At 33.8% G+C, this 17,560-nt stretch overlaps 1 protein-coding gene and 1 long non-coding RNA gene across 11 annotated transcripts in view; one reads left to right on the forward strand and one right to left on the reverse strand.

Moving 5' to 3' along the window:
• Window positions 1-17,560, forward strand: part of LOC125060034 (kinesin-like protein KIF13B) — a 124,452-nt gene that overhangs the window by 84,413 nt on the left and 22,479 nt on the right. For 6 of the 10 annotated variants that reach the window (XM_047664779.1, XM_047664783.1, XM_047664784.1 and 3 more), the window contains exons 6-22: window positions 1,290-1,537; window positions 2,488-2,635; window positions 2,954-3,133; window positions 4,157-4,256; window positions 4,468-4,616; window positions 5,742-5,988; window positions 6,688-6,831; window positions 7,764-7,874; window positions 8,723-8,946; window positions 10,874-11,029; window positions 11,590-11,622; window positions 12,955-13,116; window positions 13,391-13,507; window positions 14,627-14,873; window positions 15,598-15,794; window positions 16,496-16,656; window positions 17,255-17,369. In XM_047664779.1, the coding sequence (XP_047520735.1) occupies window positions 1,290-1,537; window positions 2,488-2,635; window positions 2,954-3,133; window positions 4,157-4,256; window positions 4,468-4,616; window positions 5,742-5,988; window positions 6,688-6,831; window positions 7,764-7,874; window positions 8,723-8,946; window positions 10,874-11,029; window positions 11,590-11,622; window positions 12,955-13,116; window positions 13,391-13,507; window positions 14,627-14,873; window positions 15,598-15,794; window positions 16,496-16,656; window positions 17,255-17,369 (2,739 nt within the window). The remainder of the gene's footprint in view (window positions 1-1,289; window positions 1,538-2,487; window positions 2,636-2,953; window positions 3,134-4,156; window positions 4,257-4,467; window positions 4,617-5,741; window positions 5,989-6,687; window positions 6,832-7,763; window positions 7,875-8,722; window positions 8,947-10,873; window positions 11,030-11,589; window positions 11,623-12,954; window positions 13,117-13,390; window positions 13,508-14,626; window positions 14,874-15,597; window positions 15,795-16,495; window positions 16,657-17,254; window positions 17,370-17,560) is intronic. The other 4 variants (XM_047664781.1, XM_047664782.1, XM_047664786.1 and 1 more) reach the window with 1 other exon arrangement.
• Window positions 9,805-10,466, reverse strand: LOC125060037. The gene is made up of 2 exons (XR_007118780.1): window positions 10,281-10,466; window positions 9,805-10,107 (listed from the first exon to the last, which is right to left on the reverse strand). It is a non-coding gene; the product is annotated as an uncharacterized LOC125060037 (long non-coding RNA).

Below are 17,560 nucleotides of genomic sequence, written 5' to 3' on the forward strand. Positions count from 1 at the left end.
ATCCGACGTTTCGCGTGCTATACAGCGTGCGTGGTCACGGTGACTGAAGACAATAGTGTCATTTCACATAATTTAAAAAAAAACGATTTACTCGAATTTATTTAACTATTTTCGGACTTTAAGAGGATACAAAATAGTAACATAGGTGTTTATAATGTGTTGAATTAATATTAAGTAATAATAATTATTTACATAAATAAATAATTGCCTCACTAACTTAGACTATACTTCAACATGTACAATCTTCAGGATCTAATTTAATTTTAGTTGCGAAGTTCGCGAGGCCACCCGTTACAAGTGAACTTCTGACGGGGGAGGTATTTCATTCAAAGGTGAAATTGCTCTGTATATTGCTCCTACAAGAGCTGTCTAAATCGACTTCAAACTTCTAACTTGAACTTCTAGTTGCCATGGAAATTTCAATCCTATGTCTATCGAATCATATTAGCACAACGTCCTAGTTATTCTAAGTTATAACAGCAACAGCCAAACCTTGAAGAAAAATTCACGAGGACTATTTAAACTAACTAAACAACTAAAACGCTTTATATTATAAGTGAAATTGCATGGAACTAGTTTTACTGTATTCTAAGAACACAATAGAAGGAATACACTTACGTCTTTCTAAATGTATAATAACATGCCGTATTTACGTTATATTTATATAAAGTTTGATCATCTGCACTAATTGATTCACAATTCAAAAAAATTTCAACTCGAAACGTAAAATAATTTTAAACTATAAACAGAGCACGTCTGTGTCGCACATATGTTCCACAGATTCGGAAAGTATCGAAAAGTCTACAGGAAGTCAAGAATAATTTTTGGTTAAAATTTTAGTACGTACATATTTTAGTACGTACTAATATACTTTCTATTTTAAAGTGTAAACTTAAATTTGTAACAGAACAGAACTCATTAATATAGGTGATGTGTAATATGGTATATGGAAATATATAATTTGCATTTCAATAAGTCTTATTAGCTTTTGGCTTTACACTCAACTAAGTCAACTTCAGTCACTAAATTGATTATGACGGTTACAAATAGAGCAGTACTGGCGTGCGACACTCATCCCTGAGATCGTAGGTTCGATCCCCAGCTGTGAACCAATTGACCTTCTGTCTGTATGTGCGTATCTAACTCGCTCGTAGTGTAAATGAAAATATTGTGACAAAACCGGCCTGAGACCCAAAAAGTCGACGTCATGCGTCATGTCATGTTGTAGCGCCACTTTTCCTTAGTTACAAATCACTTTTTTAAAATATTCCCCTATGTTTATGTTGCAGGACATCGACAATTTAATGACCGAAGGCAACAAATCCCGAACGGTTGCCGCGACGAATATGAACAGTGAATCCTCACGATCGCATGCCGTATTCAGCGTTGTGTTGACGCAAACCCTTTGCGACGTAGCAACTGGTGTGACAGGGGAGAAAGTTGCGCGACTGTCCCTCGTCGACTTGGCAGGTTCCGAGAGGGCTGTCAAGACGGGCGCAGTTGGGGATAGGTTAAAGGAAGGCTCTAATATAAATAAGTAAGTTATAATTTCCATTTTGGGAGCGTTCATTACGTCACGCAATTTTTGGAGATTATTGACCCCCCCCATGTAACGCGCCGTAACGTTTTTCTGTACCCAAGTGTAGTAATACGTTTCGTGACCATATAGTGACTCTTTATACCTAAAAGTTACCATTATGTAGTGAAAAGTACTGGAAAGTCGAAAATAATAATAACAATAACGCGTAATTAAATCCCCGCCCCGCATCCCTTGTCCATTAATTGAAGTGAAACTTCTTTATCGGGGTTTTAAAAAAAATTTAGTGTAACATTTTTTCGTTACGCTTCACATTTTTCCGTTACGCGCCATCTTTTGAAGTGAAACTTCTTTATCGACGTAATTTTTTTAATTTTGTGATTGAGAAACGGAAATTCTTTACTAAAAAAATATTTGTTGATGGGCAATCCCCAGTTATCGCGTGCCGTGTTAGTTTACATACAATGTAGAGTGTAAACGGGATATGATATATAATAAAGAAGATTTGTTGTATATTGCAGTTAGTTTTTCATAAGTTGCCTTATCAAAACAGTGTCATACTTATAACGACAAAGAAATGTTGCGTATCATATTGTAACACTCGTACCGTGTAACTACTGAGCGCACCACCGCTTATCAACTTTATGCCAAAATTGAATTATTTCGTATTTTGGCTACACAATGCGTAGGAGCGACCGCGTGGTTCGTCAACGTGATGGACAAGTCAAAGAATTGTCGTCATCAAAATTACATACTGTCATAAAAGAAGCGCGGGTCATAAATCAGTGGAGATAAAACATTACAGACCCTACGATACTCAGATATAAGTTCGGCTCAGAGACAGATATCATTCATAATTTATATTAGCTGTACTATATGTTAGTATAGCTCGCATTAGTATATGTTATGTAAATTTGCAATATCATAACGATTGATTGCTTTTGTTACAGGTCACTAACAACGCTCGGCCTAGTGATATCAAAATTAGCAGATCAGTCGTCTGGTAAAAATAATAAGGACAAATTTGTTCCATACAGAGATTCAGTCTTAACTTGGCTATTGAAGGACAATCTTGGTGGAAACAGTAAGACTGTTATGGTAAGTTTTGATTTACATAAACTGCGATTATATTACAAACAAGCAATCTGTTTAATTTATTTTGTATAATTAATGTGCGTTATATTGTCTTTATATTTTTTGCTTCGTTTGGTCTATGTATTGTAAAGTTTAAGAGTGTGTTTGATAGCGTTAATCTACGTACTTATATGTATTTGGTAGTCTATTTGTTTAGGGTAAAATTAGGCTATATAACATAACGCTACGGGGCACAGCTTGTCACAAATTAGAGGGTAATGTAACAAAGGTTAAAGTATTTATAGTAATATAACAAATTACAATAGTATGTAATATTTACAGGTAGCTACAATATCGCCTGCAGCTGACAACTATGAAGAAACATTGTCTACGCTTCGCTACGCGGACAGAGCTAAACGTATCGTTAACCATGCGGTCGTTAATGAGGATCCCAACGCGAGAATTATACGTGAGCTACGACAGGAAGTCGAAGCACTCAAGGAAATGCTCAAGTATGCTACGGTAAGTAACGTAGCGTTGCTACGACGTATATGCTACGAGCGTTCAGTTACGTATTATTTCTACGTATACATTTTATTTGTGTGTTACATATGGTTTTTTTATAATGTAAGGTCCAATTTATGTAAGAACTGCCATTGTCAGAGTCATAATTAAGAGTTTAATAATTATTTAAGCTATTAAGTCAACACTCTCATAAGATCATTAGAGATTAGACCGGACACTACGCGATATCGATAATTAGATTATGGCCGTTAACTTTCTCTGGGAACAGCTTTAAACATAACGAATTTAGTTGAAATTGAGTATTTTGTTTATGAAAATACCAATATCTTGGTTTAAATATTTTAGATTTCTTTTTCTTGTGTTAATAGTAAATTAAAGCTTTCTATGTGATGTGGTACGACACATATTTCTCAATAGATTTTATATAAAGGCAAAAATAAGAAAGTATGACAAGGTTTATCGCGAGCCCTTGATAAAAGAGGTCACGTATGGATCGTTCTTCAGACACGAAGTACAAAAAGATCTCAAAGACTAGATTCTAGAGATATTTGTATAGGAATATGTAAATATGTAAGACACGAACGAATTATGTGGCTTAATAGAAAAAGTTTGTTGATGCTGCGAAACAATATTTCTTATTTTATTCAAAATAACTTTGTCACCACTGCCGGTGCTAAATTTTCTGGGAATTTTCTAAAAATTCTGGGAAAATATGATTAAATATTAAAAAAACAGACGACTGATCATCTAGGTATACTACGAGTTTGATAGAGGAAGCTGTTAAAAATAATAGTTTGCAAGTACTGAAAGGGTAATGTTAAATTTTCGACTGGACTCAAGAATGTTAAAGGACAAACTTACGAGCCAAACATGCTATGGTTCAATTTTAAACGTGATATGTAAATTAAATACGGGTTTAATGGCAAAAATATTTCATGGCCATACTTTGACCATAAAATATTTTAAATTTACGGAATCTTCATTGAAAAATATATATATATAACTTATATTTTATACCAGGGTTCACCAGTTGGAGAGGATGTTCACGAGAAATTGGCGCAAAGTGAACATCTCATGAAAGAAATGTCAAGAACTTGGGAGGAGAAACTAGTCGAAACAGGTGAGTAAATTTAATAAATCAGTATTATAATGTATTTTTAGTTTTAACTTATTAAGATATTGTATTTTTTTAAGTTAATTAACACAACAAATAATACATTAATGTTTAACTTATTTGTCGAAGTCTCACGTGAGGCTCTCTTGATGAACACTTGTAGTGTAGCTTTTACAGGCAATTAGATAAATTTAAAATTAATTTATGTTTATTACAGGTCGCGTACAAAGCGAGCGTCAACATGCGTTAGAAAAAATGGGTATAAGCGTACAGGCGAGTGGGATCAAAGTGGAGAAGAACAAGTTCTATCTCGTTAATCTTAACGCGGACCCTTCGCTCAATGAATTGCTCGTGTATTATCTTAAAGTAAGTGAATTTTTGGATATTTTAATGATTGTAATCATGCCTTCTTTGTGGTAAAAAAGTGTGTGTACTTTTGTACACGCGTTAGAAGTTATACTTCTTTTGCGTAACATGATAAAAATCGTTTTAACAAATTTATTCTACGTTTGTAGAAAAAACGACTCTAACAATGGAAAAAACTAAAATGTTAACTATAGCTAACTTCAGGGTGTCTGTTTTTTGTGACGGCGGCGTGCGCATCGTAAAAATTTACTCTCATCGTTTTCCCATAACGCGCTAAAATAAGTATAACTATAATTTAGTTTAACGGATCTGGTAGATATTACAGGTTAGTCGCGACCGCTACCTGTTTAATGCACCCCTGGTAGGTGAGAAAATGAGTACACTCCGTAAATGCAAAATGTATCTCGTAAATTTATTCTGTGTATTTTTTTCTTATGAGCCCAAATCATAGAGTTACATTCCAAGTGGCTCCTAACAAATGCATTATAAAATAAATCAGCACATTTCGCAGAATTAAGCTGCACTTTTTCCTGCACCAATTTACTACCCGATAAATATCCTGCTGTAATCGTATACAATCCCTCGTGCTTTATTTAATTCTACTACTCCTGGTAAATCATTTACCATTAACAAAAACTTTAAAGGTCCTAAATTGCTCCCTTGTGTCACGCCAGACCAAGTATAAATTTTTTTTTGGATTTAATGCCAGCGTTTCAACATATTGCTCCATATCTGTCATGTGACTTACCAAAAAACCGAATCAATAAAGCGGTAAAGCCAACTTCTGCTAATTTTTGCAAGAACACATCATTATCAACCATGTCAAATGCTTTTCGCATATCAAAGTAGTCTGCATCAACTTGTCCTCCACTATCCATAACTGGTATTATGCTAGTCCAGAAGCTCAATAATGCTCATGCCGTGGACACACGCCAACCTGGATCCTGCACATGACCTGGATAGCCAGGGACGAATCGGACATGTCCGTTCCCATCAGCAGCATCAGCATCACGCAGGAGTATTTTCTTGCTGTTCTACGGAACAGCAAGCTGTTGCACTCATCTCCCTCGAAGATGTATCTCAATAGAGAAATGCTGCCGTGCTTATAAACTTTATTTATTCCAGGAGCGAACTTTAGTAGGCGCAGACAGATCGGCAGATATCCAGCTGTCAGGGCTTGGAATACAGCCGCAGCATTGCCTTTTGGTCGTTGAAAATGGCGCTCTTAACATGGAACCAGTTAGTGCAGCCAGGTGTTTCGTGAATGGTACACCTGTTGTGTCCAGAGTGAAATTGGGACACGCCGATAGGATACTGTGGGGAAATCATCATTTCTTTAGAGTGAATTGTCCTAAGGATAATAATGAGATGAGTATGTGCTTTTTGTTTTTGTACTCGTAAATGTATTGAATAAACATGTGGTAGTCGCTTTCTGTATCTTACGCTAAGAAAAAAATCAGAGTCACTACAACCCGTGATCTTGGCCTCGGATTTCAGCATCTGTTTCTATACAATTTTTTTCTTCATAAGTAGGTGACCAACCAAATTGTCTATTAGGTACCCCTGTCTGAAACACGCTGTTGACTTATTAAGGCACGTTTTTCTCACGATGTTTTCTTTCACCTTCCGAAGAAGTGTTACTTATAGAAAGCTCCATTGGTGCACAGCTGGGATTCGAACCTACGACCGTAGGGACGAGAATCGCACGCATTAGCCACTATCATTGCTATCTTCTCCCAAGGGTCTTTATTTTATAGGATACACAATCATTTTAACTAAACATTCCTGACTATCTGATTCAACAATTTGTCTTCTTAAAGTATTTTTATTACAAAATTACAATAGTATGCACCCAGCTCTTATTTATTACTGAATTCCGTATTTATTGTTTTTATAAATAAAAGCGTGTACGGACTTATTTTTGGGTCTATTTGATCACTTTACAACGGACTACTTTTACGCTGCGCACATTTATACCGCAATTTTAAACGGAAAATCACGATAAGATTAGATAAGAAGAGCAAAAATTACATAGAAAAACATGTTTTAATCTCATTCCGTATTATTTCAGCGACGTCATCAGAACCCCAAACTCCTGCGCAGCCGATCGATTACAACTTCGCGCGTGATGAGATAATGCTGAATGAACTTAGCAATGATCCTATACAAACTGCTATCTCACGACTCGAGAGACAACACGAGGAGGATAAACAAGGTATTTAACTAAGCATACATTTTCATATATGTGATAATATTAGATATTAAAAAAGTCTACGGAATATACCAGTACCGGTTATACAGTATTGAAACAACGTACAGAAATCCTCGGAGCAGTGAGGTCGCACTGTGTAGCCGGCGAAGTCCCAGGAGACTTCTTTTCTTGTTTTCTTCTTCTTTTGTGCTTCTGGAAGGAGCTAGGCTGGCTTAGCTAGCCAGGACTTTGCGCAGATCGGACCTAGTGAGAGTCTAAGTGCGGAAACTGAGTCCACCAACACATTGTTGAAACGATTTAAACATTCTATTGCGCATACAAAAAAAATAGCAGTTTTATTTAAACTTTGCTAATGTTATGTTCAAAATAATACTTTATAATATTTCTAGTTAAAATTTTGGCTTACATCTTAAGCTTACATTAAATAAAATATGTAGTTATAAAATTACTCTATTGTATTCATAATGTTTTACATTCATAATGTACACATATATTCATAATGGTTTTTTTAAATAATATTTTACAGAAATATTAATGTTTAAAAATTCAGATAATACTGTTAAACGTGGATACAGTTCTGATTACTAATTAGAATAGATAATAGACAATATAATGCCAATAACAAAATTAAAAATCCAATGATACAAAGCCTTTATAAACGTAATCTCTCAAACTTGTTTTTAACCGACTTCGAAAAAACCGAAGACGAAGGTGTAATATTTTAATCATCAGTATGATAGTGAATATGTTTTATCCATACTAATATCATAAAGAGGAACGTTTCATCGTTTAAGACAAAATTGGGCTATATTTATTTTCAAAATATAAAAAAAAATTGAAGCGAAGCCGGGTAGACCGCTTGTTGTTCTATTTAGTATGCCTAATACATTAAATACTCTTGAATGGTCAATGTTTATCAACTATTTCATTTTCAGTGGCACTCGAAAAACAAAGACAGGAGTATGAAAGACAGTTCCAGCAGCTACGGAATATACTTTCTCCTTCTACACCTTATCCGCCATATTCGTATGATCCACTGAAATTAGGTAATATTATTATGTATATGCTTTTTTTAAAAGTATATTTTCACTTATAATACCACAAGAGCTTCAAAATTATCGGGTATTTCCCGATAGGTTCGTTGCAAACAATTAATATAGTCGTCATGACGACTATAAGTCGATAATTTTGAAGCTCGTGTGGTATTCGGGGGATTATTTTTCCGACCCAAATGTCGGCCAATAGAATTGCACCATGAGACGAAATGTACAGTTAACAAATAAGAATTTCATAATGAATAAAACAAATACTTAATACTTTTCTTGAAGCAACGACCAGAGAAAATTTTCACAAAAAATTATCAGTATAATACCATGTAGGTTGTAGCACGTGACGTCGAATGGTGCAATTCTATTGGCCGATATTTGGGTCGGAAAAATAATCAGTAATATTTTTTCAATCTACATATTTTCTCATGTTTGTGACATTTATATTTATCGAGTCAATGCTAGTTTTTTTTACAAGTGTTTTACTAGATTTTTTTTGAACTTAGTTGTTGGTTAGGCTTTTGATGGTTCATTCTGAAGTCCATGTAACGTCATTCGTTCAAACGTCAAACTTCTTAGAACTCAACTTTAGTTACTTAGGAAGCGTTCAAGTATTACGTAACAAATTTTTTTGGGGGAGGGGGAGGGAGGTCCGTTTGTAAAACGTTACGATGCGGGGCGGGGATTGAATTACGCGTTATTGTTAATATTATTTTCGACTTTCTAGTGCTTTACACTACATAATGGTAACTTTTAAAGGAGGGGGGTGTCAATAATCTCCAAAAAATGAGCAATCTCTTTATATATAGTAAATATATAGTAATTCTGTATATAATTATTGTTTTCAGGCAAAATGACCGCATGTACACCGACAACAGCCGCAAGAGTCGAGCGCTGGGCCGCTGAAAGAGACGACACGTTCAAACGGTCTATAGGGCGGCTTAAAGCTGATATATTGAGGGCCAATGCGTTGGTGCAAGAAGCCAATTTCCTCGCTGAAGAGATGAGAAGGAACACCAGGTTTAGTGTCACATTGCAAATACCGCCGCAGAACTTGAGCCCTAATAGAAAGGTAATAATTGTATGTATATAAATATTTAGACACACAGACATATCATTTATAACAAACAAAAACACACACACACATAAAAATAACAATAATCAAAGAAAAAAAAATTAAATAAAAAATTTAATGAGAGAAATTAAAAAAAAAATACTTTTGTATTTGTATGTGTTTTACTTATATTTTTTAATTGAAAAATAGATTATCTAATTATGAAATACATTTCTATCATTATTTTTTCTGGAAATAGAACGCATTTTTACTTTACTGAATTTAAACGGCGCAGACCTTTTGTAAACTACAGTATCTGTTTCGTTATCATTTATTTTTCTTAATTGAAGTGTAGGTAATCAGCATTCTGTGTCTGACACACGCCGTTGACGTTTGGAGTGTAAGGCATGCCGGTTTTCTCATGATGTTTTCCTTCACCGTACGAGCGAGTGTTAAATGTGCACATAGACATAAATAGTATTGGTACATAGTCCGGGATCGAAAGTACGACCTCAGGAATGAGAGACGCACGTTGAAGCTACTAGGTCAACACTGAGCTATTATTGACATTTTACTACATAGGGGAAGGTGGGGACCCTTCGTACGGTTTTCACATTTGATTTTTTTAATTTTTTCTTTTTCCATGAATCAATCACCTGATAGCTTAAATTTATAGTCTAACTATCTGAGCTTCATATAAAAAAGTTACAAATGATTTCATCCAATGTTTCAACCATAATTATGATTTAAACAAAATCTGGAATACGTACGAATCTGCCCCATCAACGGGGCACCTTCGTACAGTGTTAGGGGTACCTTCTTACGCTGTGGGGTAGTTCAAAATTCATTTATTAGCAATGAAATTAAACACAAAAATAAAGATTTAACTTCTATTAAACAAAAATAAAATACTTTTCTTATGTAAAACAAAATTTAATTAGTTAGGTAACTTAAATTTAGAATCACATGGATGGATTGGTAAATTATTCACAACATCTGGTTCACAAGCATCAAAATCAACCTTAGTCAAGATGCCTTAACAGTAGTGTAATATGTAGAAAGTCGAAAACTTAATTTGTATGAAAATGACAGTTCGCGTCGACAAATTTTTATACAAATTTAGTTGTACAATTCGTTTAAATGTGCCCCATCTAGTGCTGTCCGAATGTACCCCACTAACTGAATAACAACAAAATATAACTTATTTTAATATTAATAGGAAAACGTCATAAATTAAGTATTGGAGACGTATCTTAAGTATATTTTGCTAGTTACTGATAGAATACTCTACACGAAAACTTATTTTATCTACGGTAACAAGAGATAAAAACATAGATCAAAAAATTACTTACCGAGCGCGAAAACACGTCCATGCCTGTAACTTCACTCTCATCGGTGCGAATTTCACGAAACTACGTTGATGTATAGTTGGTACCTCGACTCATGCGCACATACAAAAGCAAGACTGTACTTTGTTTCGTTCAAGTTTTATTTTGACTGTATGAATGTGCCCCGCGTACGAAGGGTAACGATCTTCCCCTACTTATATATTACTAGCTGATCCGACGACAAACGTCGTTTTGCCATATATTATATATACTAAAAATAAAGGTTGATCGTAGAGTGGTGAAAATTAGGGATTGTATGTATTTTTTAATGCTGTATCATAAAAAAAAAAAAAAAAATTTTTATCTAAAAATTAAAAAAGAAATAATTTAGGGGTGGACTGGACTACCCTTAACATTTAGGGGGATGAAAAATAAATGTTGTCCGTTTCCCAGACATACCCAATATGCACACAAAATTTCATGAGAATCTGTCGAGCCGTTTCGGAGGAGTTTAACTACAAACACCGCGACACGAGAATTTTATATGTTAGATAATAAACCTACTGTCTGTCAAAATTATTTAATTTTTATATTATACTTTGACTTATTATTTTCAGCGTGGCGCGTTCGTATCAGAACCAGCTATTATGGCGAAGCGTCCGACCCGAGGGGCCCAAGTGTGGTCTATGGAGAAGCTCGAGAACAAATTGGTTGACATGCGTGATATGTATGACGAGTGGCGGCATAGACAACATGCAGAGGATGATATTGATGTAAGGAAATACTTATTATTGCGCCTATCACTGTATCCCAATAAGATTTATTCTAAATACAGGCCCATGTAATTTCTTGCTTGGATAGGATAACGCTTAGTTGAATCCGTATGTACCGGTTAGAAGTTAATAATATTACTATTTGATATGTCACAATTGAAAGTTCTATTTGTAGCATTTATACCTAATCCTAGAAATTAAGTAATTAATTATAATATAGTTGCTAGTTAGAAATTGTTGTTCCGCTTGTGCTTATGAACCTAAAGCTAAGTTCACACTGCATATAAGCAATACAGTTGCATACTTAGACAATATCATCTATTTTTATCAGTGAAACTTTTTGTGGATACATCCGATGTGTTTAATTTAAGAGATGGATCTGTTTTGTTTCCCAAATAAATAAAAAAAATCCAAACGAGCACGTACGCGCACACGTCCGTAGATACGCTATACGTATACTATGAAACAATATAATGTTGTGATAGTTATTTCATAATATTTATTTATTAGAAATCTTTACTAATATGAAAAGCACATACATTATGTTATTATTATTCCAGGACGCAGCTCAAATAGACGTGGATACACCAACGGTGCGTTGTAGTGCTAAAAATATGATGTTTTTCGCTTGGTCTTTCTTTGCGTTTTGTGTTTGGAACTGTGTTTATGGGCTTATTTAAGGAAAAAAAAACCGGCAACGCACCCACTAAAAATGGGTGTCTATGGGCTGCGCAGACTGCCCTTTTTGGTCGTCCCGCAAGCCCGTTTGCCCCCCTATTTTATAAAAAAAAAAGAAAAAGATGCACAAGAATTACAAAAATAACTGTAGACTTTTAAAACAAAAGACAAAATGAAGGCGCGTTAACGATAAATCGTATCACGTGTCTGTAATTGGACTAGATAATGTTTAAACTTTATTTCTCATTACAAAAAATGTATTTTTATTTACACGAGAAACTTAATATAATATACGAAAGAGATACGCGTCGCCATCAGCTATACAAATTTTAGACTTTTAGGCTCATTCTAATATGAATCTTTAATGCCCTTTTGAATTGATTAAACACGCTAATATTACGAATTTTAGAGGGTAACTAGCTGATCCGGCAAACGTCGTTTAGCCATGTTTATCATTTATAATAAAAAATTGGGGTTGATCGTAGAGGGGTGAAAATTAGGAGTTGTATGTATTTTTAATGCATATATCATATTAAAAAAATCTAAAAACAAAAAAAAATTGGGGGTGGACTACCCTTACCATTTAGGGGGATGAAAAATAGATGTTGTCCGATTCTCATACATACCCAATATGCACACAAAATTTCATGACAAATTAAAGTCCAAGGAGTTTAACTACAAACATCGCGACACGAGAATTTTATATATTAGATTAATTAAACAATTGAACACCCTCATACTCAATAGACTTCTTTCAATAATTTGTGCGCACTAGAGGCGGAGGAGAATCACAACCAATTTTAGATTTCACTTAGGTTTTTTCTTTACAAGTTTCTTAGGGTAGTCAACAAGCGATATTCCTTTAGTAAATGTTTTTATTTAAATTTAGTAAAAATAGTATGTTTGTTGTTCAAGTATTACGTAAGCTGATTTACTGCAATTTGTCCCCCCCTCCTCTTGTTAGCAAAAATAAGAAAAGCTCTCAAAATTAATACTACATACACGTATTAATTTTTGTAGCAATTCTCGAAAATGAATATCGAGTTCAAGCATAGACAATGTCCGGGAAATATGTGTAGAAAAGTAAATAAATTACTGTTGACGTAATTACCAAATAAGAAAATCAAATACCCCCCTCACCCCCATAGTGCTTACGTAATACTTGAACGGCCTCAATGGAGTTATATTTATTGTATTATTAGTTTGTTATAAACTTAAGGATATCTTAAATTTATTTTTAAATACAGGAGCAAGAGGAAAAGGCCTTGGATCCATTCTACGAGTCGCAAGAGAATCACAATTTAATTGGTGTGGCGAATGTTTTCTTGGAGGCTCTATTCCATGACGTCACTCTCGACTATCACACGCCTATTATAAGTCAACAGGGAGAAGTGGCTGGTAGATTACAGGTAAGTTGTTATATAGGTACTACTCTTTTTAAAAAGAGAGTATTCTTGAAATCAATTTAATTACAATTTTTATATTAATAGTTTATATATTCAATCCATAATATAATATATATCGTTTTGCCATCAATTTAGCTTGGACAATTTGGAAAAGTTTTATTTAATTTAATTATAACATTCATACAATAAGCATTATTATATATAATATACATGGTCACAGTAATAAAATTATTTAATAAAAATTAAAAAAATTAAAATATTTCGCTATTTCTTTTAGGTTGAAATAAGTCGAGTTTCTGGCCAGTTCCCTCAAGACCGTATTTGCGAAGCAGCTTCCGACAACTCCGGTGATATGAGAGATGATGATGAACCAATCGATCCACAGACACAACAAGTATGCTTTCATTCAATTTTAAACATCTCTATATTAAAAAACAAAATTTAAGACATTATCTTCTCAAAGGGTAATAAATAGTATAGCCTAGTTTAATAGTACTACTGTTGTGATTTATATATGTGTGTATGTGTGATTAGTTTAGTCAGGGGATTTCCAGTTTGGTGTTTGGACTGATAATTTTTTCAATATTGTTGGCTACGGAATGCAGTATATAGGGAGGGCTTAATCTAAAAATATTGACATACATTTATATGTATGTTAATATTTTTTAAGGAGCATTTATATGCTACGATGTGATGGTGACATATAAAAGTCAGACATACGATTATCAAACAAGTCAAGAACAAAATTCACATACATATATATAATATATTTTTTTTAAATTTATTTATTCAAAAAATTACACAATGATATGATACGTAGCCACTTCATATATATATGCGCAACAATAGAAAACGTTTAAGGACTGTATCAAACAGTTAATGATTTTTATATAAACAAAATGTAAAATTAAGACTTTCAAACTAAACAAGATATATATATGTAAAAGAAAAAAATAAACTAAAAAATATGATATTATAAATAAGACCTTAAAATTCACTAACTACTGTATGTGTGTGCGCGAGTTTGTTTTTTAGGTTTTATGTACTGGCGCTGTCCAGTTATTGGATAAAGGCATATCTTAATATATATAAATTACGTGTCACGTTGTTTGTCCGCTATGGTCTCCTAAACTACCGAACCGATACTAATCAAATTTGCACACCGTGTGCGGTTTGATCTAACTTAAATGATAGCTTACATCTCAATTTATACCCGCAATATTAGGTATTTCATTGCAAAATATTTGTTTATTATTTAATAGTTACAATTCTAACAGATGGCGCTGTGTTGAAAGTACCAACGTTTCATATAAGCTACAATTTAAGGGCATAACCACCAACAAAGCATGGTGGTCCCCATGACTGGTGTTCTCCTACAGTTTCTCTTGAATAGTTTACTACTATGTAATATAACAAAAACCTTAGCCACAGCAACGCTTGGCCGGTCTGCTAGTAACACATAATTCCTTAAACTAAGTTTGATACTAATATGTATAATGTATGTTATTTATAGGTAACAATCCGCGTGGTAATAAAGCAAGCTAGTGGCCTACCACCATCACTATCTAACTTCGTTTTCTGCCAATACTCCGTATGGGGTAACGGGGAGCCCGTAGTAGTTCCCCCACAAGTCTCCGCCGATACCCCTCCAGCGCCTTTGACAACTGTATCACCGAGACACCAATTACTCACATTCCGCTTTGACCATCGCCAAGACTTCATAATACCACTTACTGAAGAGTTTATTGAGCATTGTGCAGGTGAGTTTTTAGGTTAAGATAGGGAGTTTTTGTAACCTAGCTAACCTTTAGCTAACCTTTTATAATAGTGAGTTGTCTTTTATACTTTTACGTTGAAATTAAATAGCATATTGATTATTATTAAAGTTTCTTTATAAAAAATAACTTTTTTGAAGTTATACTTCTTTAGGCGCGTTATGAAAAGTTGATGAGAGCGAACTTTTACGATGCGTGCGCACCGTGACACAAAATTAACAGAATGAAGTTGCCCACGGAAGATTATTATTATATTTATTTAATTTTTCAAATGTAAACTGAACTTTATTGACTATAATGATTCCTTTTCCAGTCTTTGATTATTTAATTGTAATTAATCATTTGCATGCAATCAAAAACTATTTTTAATAATGCCAAAGAAGTATAACTTCTTACGCGCGTACATAAGTACACGCACCCTTTTTACATAACTTGTAATAACCTTTTAAATGTAAAATATACCTTAACATGGAACAAGAAAGACACCATTGCAATACCCACTCAAAATAATTAACAATTTTGCTAAAAGTCATATTAGGATACAACCAATTTTCACAATACTGAAATAAAATCAAAAAGCAAAGGATAATAAGGCAAAAGGAAGGGAAAAAAAAGTTTTTTTTTTGGTTTAAACATCAGTTTTAGCTACGTTGCTCTGCAATAAAATAGGACTAAGTTTTATTAATTTCATCTTTATATTCTCTTACAGAGGGCGCTCTCTCAATCGAAGTATGGGGCCACCGTTCGGCTGGTTTTAGCCGAACGGTCGGTAACTGGGAAGTGGAAGCTCAACAATTAGCAAAAGCTCGCTCGTTAGCCGATCGATGGGCGGAGCTTACTCGGAAAATCGAACTTTGGGTCGAAATACATGAATTGAACGATCAGGGGGAGTATGCGCCTGTTGAGGTAAGATTTATTAATAAAGTGACTTTAGCTTACGGAACATGAAGCTTTACTATAAAAGCGTTTAATGATATCATAGCTTAAAGCGTAAAACTTCGTTTAAGTATGAACAATCTTACAGCATCCGCAGTGGTGGCTGGCTAAACTAAGTTTTGTCATACAAATGTATTAACGCAGAGGGTTTTTACATTAGAGTTTCCTACTTTGTTATATTTATTATAAAGCTATTTTAGTAACATTAAAAAAAATCTATATTTGTCTAGTTAGTTATTTTGCCTCTCTTAATATAAGCATACACTTCTTAAAAGTTTAATTGCATGATATTTCCAAAATAAGTATGTAAAAATAACGCGCATCTAACAATATTTTGCACAACTCGTACATACAGATCAGACCAAATTTTAGAATTCGAAATTATTTTCGCATTTAAATCTTCGAACACTTGCAGAAATTTTATTAAAACAGCTTTATTAAGTTTTTTTTTCGCGTTTTTTTTATATCGCCGATTTTATGTAAGTCCCTCGAATACCGGTTTTATGTATAACATGCATTATAAGTTACATTTAGAGCATACATGGTGAATCAAGTAACTATATCCTATCGATTGGATATCCATGGTCTCTGCCTACCCCTTCGGGAAAAGGCGTGAAGATATAAATACATATAAAATAAATTCATATAAAATAAATTATAATCGTGTCTAGGTGGCGCTACGCCCGGATATTCTGACGGGGGGCGTATACCAGTTGCGTCAAGGGCAGCAACGTCGACTAGCCGTGCGCGTACGACCCGCAGCTAATTCTGGAACTTTGCCAATCATTTGCCAACATATAGTCAGTGTTGAAGTCGGATCAGTTACTGTTAGGTGAGGAATATCTTTTTATTATTGTGATTGTAACTATGCCATATCTTCGAATAGCAAGTATAAATTTAATATAATTAATTAACTTTACAAATCATGCTGAAAATCGTAATTAAAAAAAAACGACGCTTGCACTCCGGGAGTGCCGGCAGAAGTGAAAACTTGAATATTAACGTTGTGCATTTTTGATATTTTGGAATGGTTAGGGAATAATTTTGCACAAATTGCTTTAATTATCAGTATAAAAATACTATCATTTATGTAGTAGAATACAATATTTATTTATTGCGCTATCGTACACAAACATGACAATTTATACGACCAAATCGTTAAAAATAAAGCTTTAGTCGTTTCGCAAAATTAAACCTTGATGACTTAAGGTCCAATTCCACGTGGATCAATGTATCTGAGGAAAGAGACAAATTTCATAATCCTTTAAAAAAACATCGAATTTGTCCTGACGCGAGTTTAACATTTTTTACCCATTCCAAAAAAGTGTTGTCGCTAAAGAAGTTGTCACTTCAAAAAATATTTATTGTTTTTTTTGCGCTTCACACATATTTTAATATAGAAATATATTAATGAATGTTGTAAATTACAGATCACGTCTACAGAAACCATTGGACTCGTACCAAGAGGAGGATTTGGCTATCCTTAGAGCGAGATGGAGTGAAGCGCTCGCTAGACGAAGACAACATTTGCACGCACAATTACAGGTATGTAGATTCGATTTACTCGAATTCTTAGTGTTTTTTTTTTTTTTTTTTTAATTTATAATGCTACAAATGTAATTATTATTTTTTGTATCTCACACACTGTTTTGTTGTGTTTTTTTAATATTCTTATTTATTTTATTTATTTATTTATTTATTTATTCTATACATCATCCTAAATAGAAAAAAGTTGG

Source organism: Pieris napi, chromosome 20 (genome assembly GCF_905475465.1).
Source record: "Pieris napi chromosome 20, ilPieNapi1.2, whole genome shotgun sequence".
NCBI classification, from domain to species: domain Eukaryota; kingdom Metazoa; phylum Arthropoda; class Insecta; order Lepidoptera; family Pieridae; genus Pieris; species Pieris napi.